This window comes from Nipponia nippon, unplaced genomic scaffold (genome assembly GCF_047370975.1).
Source record: "Nipponia nippon isolate SJK-2023a ecotype South Korea unplaced genomic scaffold, ASM4737097v1 scaffold_12, whole genome shotgun sequence".
Lineage (NCBI taxonomy): Eukaryota > Metazoa > Chordata > Aves > Pelecaniformes > Threskiornithidae > Nipponia > Nipponia nippon.
In genome coordinates, this window is record NW_028262313.1 from 18,108,120 (window position 1) to 18,127,979 (window position 19,860).

At 35.6% G+C, this 19,860-nt stretch overlaps 1 protein-coding gene across 5 annotated transcripts in view; it reads right to left on the bottom strand.

Annotated features, from left to right (window-relative positions):
• DIAPH2 (diaphanous related formin 2) overlaps window positions 1-19,860 on the bottom strand; it is a 255,821-nt gene that overhangs the window by 216,853 nt on the left and 19,108 nt on the right. For all 5 annotated transcript variants that reach the window (XR_015702702.1, XM_087749096.1, XM_087749098.1 and 2 more), the window contains exons 2-9: window positions 17,205-17,237; window positions 14,592-14,768; window positions 13,076-13,180; window positions 8,656-8,676; window positions 2,542-2,681; window positions 2,111-2,185; window positions 1,951-2,020; window positions 454-590 (exon numbers count right to left, since the gene is read on the bottom strand). Coding sequence is in view for 4 of the 5 variants with exons in the window: in XM_087749096.1 (XP_087605222.1) it covers window positions 454-590; window positions 1,951-2,020; window positions 2,111-2,185; window positions 2,542-2,681; window positions 8,656-8,676; window positions 13,076-13,180; window positions 14,592-14,768; window positions 17,205-17,237 (758 nt within the window). In the remaining variant the exon portion in view is untranslated. The remainder of the gene's footprint in view (window positions 1-453; window positions 591-1,950; window positions 2,021-2,110; window positions 2,186-2,541; window positions 2,682-8,655; window positions 8,677-13,075; window positions 13,181-14,591; window positions 14,769-17,204; window positions 17,238-19,860) is intronic.

Here is a 19,860-nt window from a genome sequence, read left to right on the forward strand (position 1 = left end):
CCTCCCCACAGTAATAGGCTCAGTAGTGCCCCATGCTAACACACATTGTTCTAAATTGTCTTTACATCTGACAGCTTTCCTTGTGGCAATTAAAAGTTCACAATTCCTGATCATACTCATCAGGGATACGTGAAGTAACATATATTCTTTTTTTCAGCAGCCATTTATGAACTGTTATGGCTCACTAAGTCTTCTCTATAGTAAGCAATCGTAGTCCTTTCAGACCTTCTGCTTAAACCACAGTTTGTAGATCTCTGTTCATTTGCTTTTGTCTGATGTAATACCGGATTAATGCATTAGAACAGGTGAAAGTCTGTTTTCATTTAAACTACATTAAGAAAGTAAAGACTTAACAGGTTACATTTGTTTCACTGACAAGTTCTCTCACCTGTGTCCAAACTGACAACTCATGAGCACTCAAAACAAATGTTTTTGTTTCAATATCATACTTACATATTTTCCTCTCCAACAATGCAGAGGGCAGAAAGTATTTTCACCGTTTCGGTCATCATGTGTGGTTGCTTTGGATCAATTGCTCTTGATAACAGCAAGAGACTTCTTTCATCTCCCAGAATCCTTTGCAAACCGTACTTAAAGAAACAAAAAGCTTAAGTGAAAAGACTGTAATTGCCTTGAATAATCATCATAACCTTTGGGCTTCAGATCCTTAGGAATCCTCACACCTCCTCCCCCCCACATGAAGTTTGGCAACACTCTACTAAAACCTTCTGGCTGTTACCGCTTGGGGTAACAAGTCAGTCTTCCCAATCTTACATTTGAGGCTTTCTCCTAATAAAGAGAGAGAGTCAGCTCCTAAGGAAGATACCGTGTCTTGTAAAATCAGGTATCCACCAAAAGACAAACTAGTTTTTATTTTCTATCTATATCTGGAACACCTCAACAGTATGAAAAATTTGTTCATGTTTTTTTTCCTGTAACTGTAACAGCTCCTGGCAAGTCGAAATAATATTTTCCACACAATAACTGATAGAGGTTGAAATTCTTTTTTGAAACAACTGTCTTATTTATTGTATATTCTATTTCACTTTCTGTACAGCTAAATCAAAAAAAATTACACATTGGCATTTATTTAAAAGTAGCATTATTTTTCTTTTTCATTTTCATTAACTACAGGATAGTTGGTAAATCACATATCTAATTGTTTGAAGTTACAGTGTAAGTGTAGGAATAGCCAGGGGGAAGCACATCACCATTTAAGTTTACTTTTCCCGCTTCATCAGACAGGCTATTCTGTAAGCGAGATTACACTAAACTGAGTAACGGTAGTTAAAAGTAACTTTAATGCACAGTTATATTTGTTACGGGTGGGGGGGAATAAATCATTATAACAACACTTCAGATTTTGCCATGAATAAAGCAAAATTACAATTTTAACACATTAACTTCCAGAAGCAGTACTCGCGCTTTGTGAACACGAGTAACCCATGTTAGAAACAAGTTAGATACAACTTAAACTAGACCAAAGTTTTATCCTTTACCCACTACCTACCAACTTAAAAACTGTAGCTAAAAAGATATTAAATCATACTTGATTTAAAAATCAGGTGAAAAGTACATTATATTAACAAAACCAATCATGTATTGAAAGCAGGATTTAGAAAGAAATATTTTCCTTTCAATTTCACAAGCAATTAATTTCCTAATTCACTTACCTTAAATCCATACTATCATCCTCTGTTTGCCAAATATTTTACTTCCAAAAATCAATAATATTTAACAAAACTAAGACAAAATGCATATTCAGAAGGCTTATGAATAAGACTCTCAACAAAAAGTTACACTAAGTTTATGATTTGCATTTCCAAAGAGTCAGCTGACACTCAATATACAAGCTTTCCTTCCTTTTCTGAGATTCAACATGCTACATAGATCTTGAAGTCAACCAAAAACAATCATGCTAGAAGTATCTGAATTTAAAATATTTCTTACTTTATTGTTCATAAATGCTCTGAGGCACTGGATAAGTTTATGTTGATTCTTCTTATCGATACTTTCTTGCCTTGAAAGGGAGGAGGAAAATAACATAAGTACAAACAATCCTCACAAGCTCCCCCACCCCTCCCTTCAAAAGGGAGTACCAAGTACTTACTGTTTCTTGTCCAGAAGCTTTTCCAACGCATCCAACAGAAGTCCAAGACCTTCATGTCCGAAATTGTTAACCCAGCTGGAAAAAGGAAGAACAAATCCTTTTAATTATTTCTTAATCAAATGTAAAACTTGCAAAGTCATGTCTCCAATACTGCCTGCACATCTCCTCACAGACACTGCTTTAAGTCTCACTTCCCAGGAAGACCTGATCAACCATTAAGACAACTGCTTAGTTCCAACAACTAGAAATTGTTGAGAACCACTGTGAAGGTGAGAAGACACCACAGACAGCTGCAAAAATACCCTTTTCCAGTGTGCTGTCTCATGCCAACAAGTATTAGAATAATTACTCTGGTTTTAAAAAAACGCCACAATTCTTTATTGCTAAGCAAAACCAGCATGATGAAAACTACAGCAGAAACTATTACTTACCTGACTGGATTGCTAGTTAGAGACACTCTCAAAGACTCTAGACAATTAAGCAGCTTTTCCTCTGAAATTCCAGATCGTAATTCATGAATATATTCTTGCGAGGACAGTGTGCATTCATGCTTGCTGTTTTTCAGTCCACCCTATCACAGAAGACAGAATGCTGCTTAATGTTATATTAATCACAGTAGCGTTCAGATGATAACATGTAAGGCCAGTATTTCTGCGTGAATTTGAAGATCACTGTTTGCCCTGTACAAATTAATTAAAGACACCTGACTTGACTTTGATTTGTCATAAGTGTTTAATAGTTTAGGTTTTGCATCACAAGTGTAAATATTTTTCTGGAATCTTCTTCACTTCTTTGAGTAAAGTGCACGTACTACATCTTGGATACAAAAATTTAATTCCATCATTCAGTTGTATTAACATGTTTAACAGCTACACACTCTCATTTAACATCTACTTCACACCACCATAGTAGAAACAACCATAAACAGAGACATAAAAACCCCCATACTTGTTATTAAGCCTGTCTGATCATTCCCACTGTACCTGTCTTCTGTTTCAAAAAAGCTGTGCATTACCACTATGGACATATCCTGACTCTCAAATTAATTCTCCCTTCTACAAAAGAAAGGAAGAAGATAAGCCACTGAAAGTGACTTTGAAAAGGAGCTGGTATCCGCTAGCTGTTAAATCAGTGTTTTTAAAATCATGCAACTGCATGACTCAGTGATTTCTTGCTATACCATAATTCCATGTTTGGCCACTAATAGAGATCTCTAAAGGATCGTTTGCTATAAAAGAATCACATGGAAGATTTGACAAAGAGCTCATCTCCCTGCTGAAGCGTTACAGAAGAATAACTACCTACAAGGTATTTCAGTATTAAAACACCTGATAATCAGTTTTTACAGCTGTAATATTCAAAACCACGAACAATATACAAAACATTTTACCAAAGGGTGCAGCTAATCTTTTGTACAGCTCTGACAAGCTGCAGAAAAGTAGGCTTATCTCAGAAGAGTGGTTGTGATTAGTATGCAGTTCCTAAAGCTCCTCAGCTCTAAATGGTCTATGGAAGAGAACCTGTTAAAGATGTGTCATGTATGTAAAGGTAATGTGAAAAGTGCCTGACCTAGAATATGACTTATATGTATTTGGTTTTAATTGTATCAGGAAGTTCTCTGACTACTGTAATCTTCTAATTGTCTCTCTTTCAAAAAGTTACATTTTTTATGAAGTTTCTGGTTTGCTCTATTCAAATTCTTACCGTTCATTTTCCAAAAATGGCGCTATGTATGGCTGATGACAAAATGACTTGCCAACATTTAAGTTAATGATTTTTGACCTACATACATTCCAGTACTAATTCATATAACAGAACTATGTAAATGTTCACAATGTATTTTCAGATTGTTTGTCCTTACCTCAACAAAACAAGAACCTAACGCAGATTGTGAATGCATTAAGACAACAGTGTCCTCTGGACTATGTCAACTCTGAAGACGTTTCTTGCTGACATGCATAGCACCTTTAGCTGGACAATGCATGCCAGTTACACATTGAAGGACCAAGACAGACATAAAGATGAGTAAATAGGATATAAAGGAACTCCAGTCTGTCACTATCAACCTCCTGTACAAAGAGATGCTCTTCCACCAAAGGAAAAAGAAATAAACAGGTGGAGGTTATAGGAGTAGGAACTGACTTTTCATCAGAAAAGTATATTAGCACTACATATTAAAAACCATAATAGTACAGAAAAAAATCATGCTGAAAGACCATAAGATAAAGAACTAGAAAACAGGAACACCTTTAGAAGACAGCTTTAGAAGTTTTTTTAAACAAGACCAGTTCATTGCATTGGATGGAAACCAAAAAAGATTATATGGGTAACTAATGTACACCATCTACACAGTACTGGAGAGAGTTTTTGTCATTTTGGACAACAGCCGTTCCCAAAACCCTAAGAGTAAAAGAAGAAAACAGAGGCACTGCTGTAAGCCACAAAATCTATAGAGAGATGAGATAATGGAAACTTCAATCAAATACCATTACATGTTAAGCTAGACCCTGAAAAACACTCTAAAATGCAAGATGTATTTGTTTTTCCAAAAATATTATTTCCTGTGGTTAGTCCTTCCACTGTAGTCTGCTGCAAGCTCCAAAGGAGATAACTATTCAGATGAGGCATTTAAGGTCCTTGCTACATTTTCTTTCATATTAAAACCAAGGTGTGCTCTTGCTGGCCCCTGTTTCTATGCATCCAGGACATTAGTGAGGCTCCTCTACTCTGTCTAGCCCCTTGTTTTCAGAAGACCTCCAACTGCCTCAAAAACAGTTAAACTAGGTTAAGAGTTAGAGGAATTGGCAGCATGATCTCCTAAGCCTCCTCACCTTAAAGGACAGGCATACTTTTCCATTGTATGACTAAGCATCTTTAACTGCATACCAATACAGAACCATTTCTTCTTGGTTTTTCCCCCCCCCGCCTCTTCAAAACAGATGATCACTAAAGGTGGCTCATAAAAATCCATTCTCAAAACTTTTCACCCAAATACTCCAATTCATGCTAGAGAATTCTCAGCTTAACAGGATTACTTTCTGTTGTTTGCTGCAATTAACTTTTCAGTCTCAATCCACTCTTACTTCTAGCCATACTAGCTGGAGTGCTACAACCAAGTGCTATTTCTTTTATTTCCCCTATTCAAAGAGAGTTTGATTCGAATACTATTTTTAAGTAATGCTAAGCATGGATCAGATTCTAATATATACACTTCTCATTTACTCGGAAGTACAAGGTCTCAGTGAAAGTTATGCTTTATGTGAGAGCATCTAATAAAGACAACGGCAAAAATGAAGTCCAAAGAAACTCACAAGGTTAGGTCCCACACCAGAACTTTCAGAAATTAAATCAATGCATAAGATCAAAAATCTTATGACCAGTCACCTTTACAGTATTACAATTAAGGCATAGAATTGTTCATTCATGACAACTCAAATGAAAGCCTGGACCACACATTTAAAATCCTTCTCTGAGGAAGTTAGAAGTGATGAAGTTTTAGTGAAAAACTAAGCTTAAGGAAACTCCTGGAAGTCTCACAAAAAACAAGTATATAAAAGAAAACCTAGCTTGCTTTCCCATTAAGGAGGTAAATCTAATCAATTCAAACCTCTGTGTAGCACACATTTCAGGGTTTAAGGGACAACAGTGACAGAGAGACAGGACAGACACCTTACAGTGCAGGATATAGTGAGAAATAAACTTAAGCATAGTTTACGCAAACTTTTTTTTTATATTTAGAAAACCAGGCAACAATTAAATATTTTAGATATTTTTATTTCCATTTATCTACTGTGACTCCAGGTGATTTCACAGTTGCTAGCTAGACAAAGAAATTCCTCACCCAGGACCTTCATAAATATTAGAAGGGACTTAGCAAATGTCCAGCTTTATACACTACTTAGATGTGCCACCAGAGGCCTGTAAACAAGCTTGAGAACCAATATCTAACAAAATGGGAAAGTAAAAGCATTCTCCCATCCATGGGGAATAAGCAGATATTCTATCTACTTGGTGGTAAAGAACTGTGGAGCACACCTGAACCAAATGGATGGGCTGTAACAGTTAAAATACAAGATCAGAAAAAGCTGCACAAACTACTTCTCTTTGAGGCACCAGACAATTCAGACCTCATTAGGTCTTAAGCTAAAGCCAAGTTCAGCTGAAGAAGTATATTGCTTCCATGAGACAGCGTTTACTTCAGTGAGAATGCTGGCAGCATTGAATAGAAATCTGACAGTATCATAGGTGGCTGCTTCTACCCAATTCACTATACCGGTTCAATAATTTAGGGGGGAAAAAAGAAAAAAAAAAAAAAAAGTCTTTAGACAAGTAACTGGTACCAGCATAATTATTAAAGAAGTGGAAGTAATAACTTGTCTCTCCCTGCCCTCCCCCCCCAGTGACTAACTGAAGAGTTTTTGCATACTCTCTATTTATACAATTCTGTTTCTATCACAAGCAAAGAAACCACTATATTTTAATTAGAGTATAACAACAAAGCCATATAAGACAAGTTGTTTGGGGGAGGTGGAGGTGGTTTGTTTGTTTTTAGGAAAGCAATAGAAGCATTTTCAGTGATTTTTTTTTTTTTAAACCACACATACTCTAGTTGTTGCACATTTGACTTGGAGAAGCAGTATCCTTGCTCAAGCTATGAGGAAACACCCTATCAGCTCCTGAACTAGCAATTTGAGGTTTACACAGTTCATATCCACTTCACCCTGTAGATATTAGTCGAACACATTAATTCAATCCATTAAAAACAGAACTAACAAACTAATCCTATTTTAGACATCTATATTAATGCCTTACAGATACACAGATGCGCAGCTGCCATTTCAATGCAATTATCATTGTCTATAAAAGCAAGGAAAGGTTACCTTGCAGGCAGCTAAAATGACAAGTGGGCACCAGTGCTTGAGATCCCAAGTAAAACTCAAATAAGTTAAAGCTCTAAACTCCCCATTAACAGGCAAACCTCTTCTCTGCAATTGTCACTACAACCCAACAGACATCAACAGCCCAAAATTCTTCTCCTTCCAAACCATAGTAAATCTGTAAATCTTCAGGAAAATAACTACGTATGCCAGCAGATGCAATCAACTCCAAAGGGATGAATCCTATAAAAACATATACTGAGAAGATGGACACCAAGATGCATGCATTCTTTAAGCAATAAGATGCAGAAGCCATACTCTAACAGGGATATTTCCTATTTTACTATTTTGCAAGTTATCTGTGCAAAAACGTGCTTTTAATGAATAACTATGCTTGTTCTCCATCAGACTCCGAATCAAAAAGGCATGGGAAAGAAAACAGATATTACAGAGTTTCTCCACTACCCATTCTGGCATATACCAGTTTCCTTCATAAAATCATCTCTTTGCAAAGCAGCTGTTCAGGCTAATTCATATCATAAGGAAATTACATGGCAGCAGGAATTATCTGAAACTGGTTTTAACTGGTTTAACTGGAGAGTTAATAATTTTTCCCCTCAAAAAATCAAATACCTTTAAATACCTTAATTGTGCTTATGTACTTTCTCAATCAGCATACGAACCAGTACTGTGTACAAAACTAAAAAGTACTGGTGAATAGAGACAGAAAAGTCTGTTTAAAGACAACTCTGAATAAAGCAAAGCCAATAGCCATTTCTTTATCCCTTTGCGCTATATCCTTATATATTTAAGTACATCTGAGGTAACGATTAGACAGTTTTAAGTCATAGGTTGTTCTTTTTACTACAAAACAGCAGTACTGAATATGACCTAAGTAGAAAACCTTGCACTACCTGAAAAGCCTGCTTTGGCTGCAATCAAAAATAAAGTCCATCCATAATTAAAACTACATCTTTGCTTTCAGCCATTATTTAAAATATATATGTAATTATTCCCCCAAAAATCCTTTTTTCCAGGAAACAAAAACGTGCCGAATTCAGTCCAACAAATTAAGTCCCAAATATTTGTTTAAAAAAAAAAAAAATCACTAAATTCAACTATGATTTAACATAAAATGTAGCTGAGCACTTAATAAAATTTATGCTGTGAGTGAGCTCATCTTATGCTTATTAACTGACCTTCTGAATCCTCTACGTTAATCTTATTCTCACACTGATATCCAGCAGCTGACATTTCCATGATAAACTATGAATGCTAACAATTAGGACATGCTAATGCCTAAACAGAACAAAGTAAGCCAAATACCGTAAATTTAAAGTTTTGAGTGATTGCCTTCAACAAAAAGCAAGACAAGTCTAAATTATATTTGTTGCTCACGATGAACAGATGAGTTCTCAGTGAGTCTGAAGTATTTGGAAATAAATTTCGGAAAACTTAAAAACAGATCCCTCAAACGTGCAATCAATGATCTTATACTGGCAAGATAAACATGATTGAGGTAGTTGGTAATTATTTTGATAAAACAAGGCTCCAGTTATACCCACTGAACTTTTAAATCCAAGTTAAAAGTCCAAAATATTCCACCCTAATCTCTAAAAATGGAAGTGTATTCACAAGAAAAAACAAAACTATCATGTTCATACTCACCGGAACTTTACTTCCGACTATCTGCATGCAGTGGTCAGCCAAGAGAGGTTATTGTGTAAAAAAGATAATAATAATACATAAATAAACACAGCAAAGTACTTAGTAGGATGTAGCATCACACAAATTTTTCAGCGTTTAATCATTAGTAGTAGTTACATTCTTTTATTACTTTTTCAAACTGTTTAAGAGTTACAGCTTCTCAACAGGAAAACAGTATTTCTACTGTAGGAGAAATAATTTGAAATTCTTATGTTCTGCTGCTGAATCATCAGTATTTTACACATTTCCAAACAAATAACTACATACCTAGCTTGACATCTACATCTTGAAAGGTTAAGAGATATGCCATTTTGTTAAAATTATCAGGTCAGATACTTTATATATGACACTGAGAAAACTACAGAAAAGAACATGGCATACTGACTTCCTCGTACATATAACAACTGCATTTATTATGGAGCTTTTGATCTATTTAGATGATGTCATCACTGAATTTAATTAAGTTTTCATAATCAAACACATAGCCTACAGTTATAAATCTAACTTGCATTTCAGAAAATCTCATGCAGCACTTTTCTTCAACTGCTCAGTATGGATGCTTTTAATTACATGGATAATTAAGCAGTGATTTACAGAATGACATCATCTCATTTTTACATGGAACAGCATCTCTGCATATTCATGAACAAGAAGTTGACTTTACATGGAAGAAACTACAGAAAGGCAGCACATCTCTGCCCTGTTCTATCACTTTACACAAACAACCATGTTCCTGTGAACACCAGAACTACAGACTTCTGCCTAAATATTGTAGGCCTTTCCTTGTCAGCTATTTGCTGCAATCTGATAGCAGCCAGTTTATTGAATAACCACTTTTATCTTAATAAAAGCCTGAAACAGTATGATTTTGTTCCGAGATCTAAATTTGATTGTATCTGTTCAGCCTCTACCTGCTTCATTTTTAACTCTTATCTCTTCCATTACTCTTTTAGGAAGTCTTTCAGAAAACAGAAGTCCCTGAAAGTCTTTCACAATCACCTCTTCTCCTCTTCCTGATGAGGCTTCCTCTAGAAGCACAAGATGAACTGTCATCACCAGACAATCTCTTTTCCTAATTTACTACCTTCTTCTCTCACCAATATTCAACTCATTCAGTATGACAGGTCACCAAGTTCAGTTCTGAAACAGAATTCTGAGCCTTCTCCATTTCCCAAGTATAATTTCCATGGTCAACAATCTTTCTCTTCGAGTGAGAGAAGGAATCAGAAACACAGATAATCACTTCACATGAAAGCATCCAGCTTATTAGCTTCTATCCTTCCTCCATCCCCCAAGGAAAAGGAAAGCTTTTTTTCATCGATTGAAAACCAAGGTTTTTTTCTCACACGGAACTCTGAAGACAGTACAGTGTTTCAGAAAAGCATGGTCAACATGCTGCAGGTGGCACATAAGGCAGAGAAAATGAAGCACCAAATTTAAAAATAACTTGGTTAAGACAACATCAGCAAATGAGAGTGATATTTTCAAATGAGTGGAGAAAGCTCAAAAGCCTAACTAAAACAAACATGAAGTGAACTGGAAGAAAAGTCACATCAACTGTTAAGTGTGCTTCGTGAGCTCTAAGCAGAAGAAAAGGCCGAAGTATTTTCAGTATAAAAAAGACAGACAGATGAACAATTATCTGTGACGAAAGAAAAAGGTAGAAAATTTTAAGAAAGCTCATCTTGACTGCGATCAGCATTTTCATGGAAGACAAGCCTGAAGATGGGCTGAAGAAAGGAAAGTTTGACAATTCATGATCCAGTAAAAATTGGTTAGGGCTTGAATTCAACTAAGTAGAATAGTAGGTTAACTAAACAGAAGATGAAAATAACAGTGAAAATGAGGTTTTGCTTTATTGTAAGATCCCAATCAACATTTTACAACTGAGCTCTACTTTTTATAGTTGTTGGTTTTTTTTTTCAGTTAAGATGCTAGCTATTTAAAAGCTAAATTAGGGTAATGCACTACAGAAAGGTCATTCATATTTCTGAACAACCTTAACTTATTCCTTTCAAATGCTGCGATTCGATTGCAAGAAGGACTTACTGAAGCACACAAACTTTGATACGAGCCCTTTTTCCATTAGGAAAATCATTTTGCATATGTAAAAAATCCATACTGGTGCTCACTTAAGTTCAAAGCACACATTCATATATGAGGACATTTGGGGATTTAAATTTTTTTTTTTAAATTGTTAGTACATTTTGGCAAACATATCCCCAGTTCTGTTAAGTTTCCCATGCTGCAGCGCATATGGTGGCAGTAATGCAAAATGTTAACGTTTTCAGCAGTTAGACATGCAGTGGTAGCCATGCTTTTCTTACTCAGCTACAAAATGATGGTACTTGAGGCAGCTACATTTCGATGTCGATATATATAAGAGAGATCACCATCATCCAACTATGTTTTGGGAAAGAACTGCAAGTACTTCCATTGTGAAAGTTTCTACTGCTTCAATAAAATATTTTTGCTTACTAAGAAAAATTTAAGATTTAACATTGATCATCATGTGAAGACAAAAACCTTACAACACATAATCAATAGCTCCCGAAGACAGTCTAGATAAAGTATATTAACAGGAAATTTCATAATATTCACTGCATAAGCTTGAATAATTCTCCAATAACTTGTATGTTTAGCTAAACCATGCTTTAAGCACTGGATCCCTTCCCTGACAGACTAAACGCCCATGGATTTTGTTTAAGATGAGTTCCTGCAGGAACATCACTCCTCTCAGAAATGTAAATCACCATTTTCACATTATAATGCAAGTTTTTCCTCACTTAAGTTCCAAAGCATTTGCATTTAATAATTGCATGTCATTGTAGTTTTAATTTTTTGAAATTTAGCCTGCAGAGCTGATTTTAAAGGTTAAAAGAAAAGGAAGTCAACTGTGCTGCTTGCAGTCCATGCTTATAGATTCACTAGGCAGACACCAACATAACCTTATTTGCCAGTTTACTTCACTGAGAAACAGATTATTTTTTAATGCTATCTGTATTTAGCACCCAAGACTCAGCTCTGTAGAACTGCTAGCAGTGCTGCCATTATGTATTTGAACAATTATTCCACACACAGTCTTCAAATCCAGTAACCTTTTATTGCACACAATAAAACTTAGGTGTGAAAAAAAGATGAGATTGATCCTAATTTCCAAATAAAATCATATGCATTCCCTAATTTTATTGAAGAACTATGCTGATAGCAAATTTTATCACTTGAAGCATACTACTGCCCCTTGGATACACAAAGCTACCCCCACCACCGGTTCTTCCCAATACTGCAATACATTCAGCTCCCCAGAATTCCCCACTAGCTTCTTTAAAATTCTTTATACAACAAATAGTGGCAAAAATCAGGACAAAACCTATTTCTAGGGAAATCACAACATATCTCTCTCTCTCTCTCTGTTTCACCCAACATTCATGAATTTTTGTGGCATATTCTCCTTTTACATGATAAGAACCGTATTTGTCATAGCCAATTTTTAACACGTGAAAAGCATTACTGCTGTATTTTGTAACTAATTCATACTAATAGTCCCACTACTATTAGTCCCACTGCAGAAAATAAATTGCAGCTCTTCACTATTTGAAATTGTATTTCTCCACCCCAACAAATGTTGGGGCATCCAGTGGTTCTCTTACACTTCTGACACCCTGAAACAGACAGACTTCAAAAATTCTGCATGAAGGATCAATCAACTAAGGGTTAATCAAACAACTTAAGTACAGAGAATGATCAACACAAATGAAAGGTCTGAATATATTTTTTCTACTCAAAATATAATTTGAAACTCATTTTAAGACCATCTTTTCACTAAAGGAATCGTTCTATTTACCTTCAGAACATTTCTTAGCAGAATATTTAACGCAGTCTTCAAGCCAGCTACAGTACTCAACATATTCAAATTAAGCTAAAATACTGACTTGACTTCAATTTTAAATACTTTCAATATTTTGATTCCCTGTTTCTAACACTGCAAATTGTACATCCAGCATGTATGTCATTAATGAAACCATAAAGTCATGCTATCCCTTCGAAAAACATTTGGTACCAAAAATTCGTAAGATGAATACCACAGAAATATGCTCAGCTTCCATCCATTAATCTACATCATTGGATTTGCAATTTCTTACGGTTTACAAGAAAGCATCCAAGTTTTTACAATGCCCAACAACTGCCACACAAACTAACCCTTCAGACGCAGCTGCAAGCATTTAGAAGTATATTAGTAAGTACAGATATTTTTTTTTTCCCTACCACTCTTAGAAGATAAATCCAGACAAAAAACCCTGAAATTTTCAAGCTTGAAAAGTATAACACTCACAAAGCTAAGCTTCTTACTTTCATCTGTCTTGGAGAGGTGACTACTTACAGATTTGGCAGTTGCAGAAATGTATTGGACAACCATCTCACGTTTTGTGGTCAAGTCTTTATCTCTTAAAGGAGCTTTACGTTCTTCATTTAGGTTCATGTCTTCCTGTAAAGAAACAGACCACACAACATCAAGATTTTATTTCATGCTTTTTATCAGTCTTTGTTATTTTTATACTCCTTTTCTCAAACAAACAGCTCATTTTTAAACAAACAGAAGTGACTTTTTCCAGGTTATGTGTGTTTCAGTTTGTTTAATTCTGAGCTACCTGGTTTCCTCATTTAATTCTGTCACTTCAAGTGGTCGCTGTTTTCATGACTTAGCCAAAATTATAATTGCATCAGGGGTAGTTACCATTAGTGAAATTTGGCTCAAGAAATAAAACTAGAGGACAAACCCAAAAATTCTACACCTCAAGCTGATCACGTAAGTGTTAACTCTTGTGAAGTTCCTGTGTTTTTTATAAAATTTTATCACAATGGACACCATTGCTGCACTATCTAATCAGAAGGCTGTTATTACATAGATAATTAGCTTGTGGCAGCGGTAGATGTGAATGTGTTCCAACTGATGTATTTAAAACAAACCTAAAAATCCAAATATTCTGCTAGATTAAATCTAGAGATACCTGTTTCAACTTAATAACTGATAAATACAACATGTAGTCATTACTAGTCATGACTTGTCTTGCCATTAAAAGTCAAAGTAACTTCAGATTAGCAACTAATACCAGTAAATATTAGTGTAACAGTTTACTAGCTAATAGCTTTTTCAAAGAATTATTAGTCTCTGGAAGACAGACTTATTGTCTGCTTCAATTAACATTACTTGGAAAAGTTAAAAATTAAGCCCTTAATCTAACAAGCAAATCAAGCAAGTATTAATTAACATTTATCCAGCCTTTCAATAGAGATTCCAACAATACTCAAAATACTGCATTTGCTTATACTTCATGTATCAACGCCAATGTGCATGGCAGAATTAATACACACCTACTTCAAAAGTTTGTTTCTGTATTACTAATAGAAAAGCTTGCTTGCGAGGGGAACCAGAAACCTTGACAAGTGCTCCCAAGACAGAAAATACTTAAGACTATACAAAAATTCAGCTTTCTATACCATAAGATTTTTATTAATGGAAATTACTATTTTCCAAAGGTATTTACATAAGTTTACTAAAAACTATCCTTCAACAGCAGTATCTAACTACCGCAACTAAGGTCTATAGAGGTTATCTTAATGAAGCACTCAACAGCTTAAGATTTCTATTTTTGGCTTTTTGCCTTGGTTTTCTCTGTAGAAGTAGACCAAGTAATTTAAACATATATAATACTAGCACTCTATGAGTTACTCAATTGTTTATGTGCCAATTTAGATGTCTATCAGGCCTATGCTATGCTATGCCCTCCCAAGTAGTTAATACTTCCAAAACAACATTTGAAAGTCCCTGCTACGTAATAAATGCCAACATGAAAACAAATTAAAACCTCATAAAACAATTTAGCACATCATCTTACCATCATTTTTTCAAAGAGATCCATAACTTCTTTTTCTGATAAGTTCATGCAACGCTCATCAACAAGTGCCTGGGCAAGCGGGATTTCACTTATAGAAGGTTGAGAGTCAATAGGATGCTGAATGAGAGGTTTCTCTTTTTTCACTGCTGATTTTCTGAAGCTTGTTATTCTGTCACGCTGCAAAAATACCCATTTAAAAATAAGCAGAAATAGAAATATAGGAAAGCTGCCAATTACATGGCAGTAAAACACACATTTTTAGTTAATCCAAGCAGCAGAGTTAAAACTCAAACTGAACTGTAAGTAAAAATACCCTAACATTCAGAGATTACTTTTCATAGAAAGACAACAACATTTAAGGTAAACTCATGACAGGTCACATGCAAAAGGGATATAACTATTTCTCACAGTTTCAAAAGTATACCAGCTATGTTAAACTCTTAGCATTTCAAAATCTTGAGTTCATCTTCTCACATTACTCCCTAATTATCCTGATAGTGAATAAATATGGTACCACAAAGGTAATGTCCAAGCGTTCCTTCACCTGAAGAGCTATAAGTCTTTGGAGGACAACTGAAAAAGCCAGCGTTGGGAAGGAGGTACTCACAAGTTCATCAGGCTTATAAAAAAATCCTGCTAAAGTAAAATAAAGTTTGTAGAGGAATTAATGCTCCAAGTATAGTTCACAATTCCTTGAAGTGTTTTTGAGTACGGACTCCTGGAATTAGTGCATAATTTTAAAAAGCCAGGTAATGGATTACTCACATAGAAGCAGCCATCCATAGTTAAATACACGTAACAGACATTAGTGAAAGCATATCATACAGTCTGCAGTACTGTTTCACTGGTTAAGGCTGACTTGTTTTATGCCTTATACCAAACCCCCACCTTTTTTTTTTTTTTTAAGCATGCTTACTCAGTTAATTTGTTAATATTGGAAGCAACAAACAAGAGCACCTTCCTTATAAGGCCATTTATTACTGTATTAATAATAAACTCTATTATGAATAGAGTCAGATTTTTCTTATTAAATACTGTCTTTAACTATATATATATGTATGTCCATTTTGAGAACATTATGTCTATAGCAACTTTTCTAAATTAACTGTTTGCATAAACAAATACTAGCGTATTTGTTTCAGGCATTGAACAGCCTTATGAAGATGTGCTTTCCTCTAACAGCAGCTTATGTAGGGTTACCAGTATCATTCATAGCAGTTATTGCAATCTCTATGAAGACATGTAAACCAAAATTTACATTTTCTATATTTAAACAACCTCTGTGAGGTGTGAAAAGTTTAATGCAGTATTTCATTTGTAGGAAATTTGGATTCATTTTAGATTAGTTCAGTGAGAAGTAGGAGAAATTTGACCAAGTGCTGTGGAATATGGGGAAGAAAGGTTCTTTATTATTATTATTATTATTATTATCATTGTTTTATTTCTTTTTCTTAGTTTGTTTTGGTGTTGGGTTTGTTTTGGTTTTGATTTTCTGAGATCGTACAAGACTACCTTAATTTTTTGAAGGGAAAGTATCCCTAGATAAGCTGCATGCCCTTTAAATTCCTTTGGAGGTTTTTTGGTTGGTGTGTATTTTCGAGGGGAGGGGGGTTGGGTTTGGGTTTTCTTCTTCCTTAGAAGTCTTACATTTGTGGACAGAAACACATTACCTACAAGGATACTGTTAACATCTTTTACAAGGCAAGAATTGTACTTTAATCCCGTTTTTTCCTTATTAGAATAGTTTACATTACATTTTTTTGAACTTAAAATTAGGGCATAGCCTGTTGAAAAGGCCAAAGATGACATAATGCCTGAAAGGTAGTATCTAAAATTAGCCAATATACATCAAATGCAGTTTTCCTGCTCACTTACATTAAAATGCCCATTCAGCAGTCACAAAAAAAAAAGCCATTTAAGATCAATTTCACCATACTGTGATCTGTTTCAAGTATACCTTATTAACAAGAAACTTGTTTAATCAGATTGCAATGGTGAGATCACTTTAAAGCCATCATCTTCTACTAGGTACAATTTCTTCATCTCAGACATGTAACTGATGATTAACTAAGTGGCCAGTGTGGCTTAACTATCGTACATAGAAAATAAAAGTTCATAATTTTACTGAAATCAATTTTGATATAAGTTTCTGTAAAAATATTTTACAACAGGTTTCAAAGTATTCAGAATTATAAAGTTAGTGCTACTGAATACAAACTTGTTGTTTGACATACAGTAAACACTTATTACCCAAAATGGTTCCACTTGAATCATGTGGCAACTAACTTTGAAGACCCACTGCAGATCCTTTTACTGTTAAAAAGAAGGTCAAGAGAAATAACACTTGAACTGTTGATTAACAGTTTCAACATATCCACAGTATTACTAAAGTATTTAGAATATGGTTAAAGAAGCTTCTCCAAACAGATATCATTAATTACTCTTCTTCAACTGAAGTAACAAATGAAGATCTTTAGGAATAGTAACTCAATTTGCTGAAATCTAATGCTTAATATCCTTATAAGAACATGTTATATTGTCCACAACATTTGAAGTAAAATAGCATGCAGCGTGGAGTTACCATTGCAAATTAAGATGTTACAAAGACCTTACCACATCATCTGCCAAAGTTTTTATTTGAATATTCTATTGAAAAAAAAATACACACACACAAATCAAAGAAAAAAAGACAGTGTTACCTACTGTTTCAGAATAAAGAAGTCTATATTTCATGTATTCTAACATTAAAAAGCACTTGAAATTTTAGTAAGTGTTCTAACAAAACTGCAGCTAAATGAGCATGGAATCTACTGCATTTTATCTGAAAAAGTAGGCTTGCATCCCATTTCACTTTGTCTTTTGACTATTTAACTCATGAACCTGAAACCTGTATAGCTTTAGCACCCCCACTATTTTACAAAAATGCAGTAAGATCTCTTAGAAAGCTTTCCGAAACAAACCTGGACTACTGGACTTCAGACCGAGCCAGCAGAGAGCTATATGACAGTCTCAGTTTTGACAGAGTTTTTGAGACTCAGAGTTGAGGAGAAATTCCTGTGCTCTAGCTTCTTGAGACTGCTGCCCATTTCTCCTTAACACTGAGTAATGTAAATTGATAGATGAACTGGTGAAAGCCAGCATACTGATGATGCACAAACCATCTGCTACTATTTCTCCCTCCCTAGTACCTTCTCACTTTTTCCTTAACAGCAGTAAAATCCTGCTGACAAAGATCACCAATGTTACATTTTTATTCACAGGCAAAAAAGCAACTATATTGCATACCAAAAATCATATCAACAAAGCATTCAGCTAATAAACATTGCTCAATTTACACCACACAGTCATGAATAGGTAATTAAGGTTTAGAACTTTAGGGGCGGGGGGAAATCAAAGGCAAAAAGAACTGCTGTATATGAAAAAGTGTGGTAGCTGATCCATAATGACACAGCCCTGCAAGTCAGTGGTTAGGAAACAGCGACCCTGTTTTCTCGGACAGCAAGGTTTCAGGTTCTGGTTATGCTCTCAGCAGCCGAAATGATCAAGGTGCTTCTAGTCAATACCCCATACCACTGTGTACTGTTAACACAGTGGATGAGTTCAGTGTTACTGGAAATGAGCCTATAACTGTTCAACTTACGCCACACGACATTTTACTTCCCCTTGGTGGAAGATACACTCCTTCTAATTCTCCTTACTGTCTCTTGGCTACAGTTGTCAATACTGTATTTCTTCTGAAACAAAGAAATTTGCAAGACTATACAAATAGTGGAGGAGGTATCAAGGTGAGAAGGAGGGGCAGCGTGTCCTTACTCTAGAAGCGTAATGAAGATAAGCATTCAGAGGTATCTAGGACAGTGTCGTGGATTGACCCTGGCTGGCAGGTCAGTCCCCACTTGCTCATTCCCTCACAGCGGGATCAGGGAGAGAATCAGAAGTGGAAAAGCAAGAAAAACTCATGGGTTGAGATAAAGACAGTTTAACAAGTGAAGGGGAAAAAAAAAAAAAAAAAAAGAAACAAACAAACGATGCAAAAGCCATCGCTTACCACCAGCAGACCAATACCCACACAGCCTCTGAGCAGCTGCTACTTTGGAAAAGACTCCTCCTCCCCACCCTGCTGCCCCTGGTTCTATTGCTGAGCATGACATTATATGGTATGGAATATCTCTTTGGTCAGTTGGATCAGCTGTCCTGGCTGTCCCCTTCCAACCTCTGGCCCACCCCATCCCATTCCTGCAGGGGGGCACACTAAGAAACAGTAAGCTATGACACTGGGTAAGCGCTGTTTTAACACTAGTGTTTTATCAACACTGATTTGGTCACAAATCTAGAATGCAGCACCACATGGGCTGCCATGAAGAAAATTAACTCCACCCCAGCCTGACCCAGCACAGAAAGCTAGGATAAAATCTTTTTCTCTTACTACTCCAGATGTTGACACCAACCTTTCACCTTTCTAACTGCCATATTTCAAACCTCTTCCTTACAGCTACATCTCTCCTGTATTTCTGTTACCTGGGCTTAGTATGGAGTTAAAAGAGGAAGTAATACGCAAATCTTGAAATCAAAACTAAGATGTCCTTACTCTGGTAAACAGACCTTTTATTTTTAATGGACATTATTGATCAAGAAGTCCAAAAGAAGCAAAGCCTAACTACGACTTCAACCCAGAGACAGCTATGTAAGCAAGAAGTTCTAAAACTCTGTATCCGTTTTAGCAGTCACTTGTACTAGAAATATTTTTCCCCTCCCTTCTCATCTAAGTACTGTCAATCTCTTGCAGAACCTGGAACAGGATAATCTACTCCATCTCTACATTTATATTACATTTGTCACTCAAACTCCTCTGGGCAAAATACAGACTACTAAAGTAAGATACCACACAGCATTTTTTCAGACATCTCAAGCTCACTTCCCAGATCTCCTTATGGTGCATAAGCTACACTGCTGCCAGTAGCTACTCAAGATAAGCAACACATTTAACAGGTAGAAGCGAAACTGCAAGTAGCTGGAGGCAGAGGCAAGGTAGTTACGTACCTGCAGATTCTCACTGACACACAATTCTGACAGTCCCTTATACTAACAAAGAAATCATGCTTCCAGCCTGATTTAAGAACATAAACCACAAGTAGTTTACCTGCCCAGGAGGAACTTTAACATATCGCAGTTTTTGTAGTCAGACCTCTAGCATTATTCTTTCAGCCATCTATAAGACAGCCAGAGCATCACAAGATGAAAAGAAATCAACCCTTTCCTAGCTTGTTAA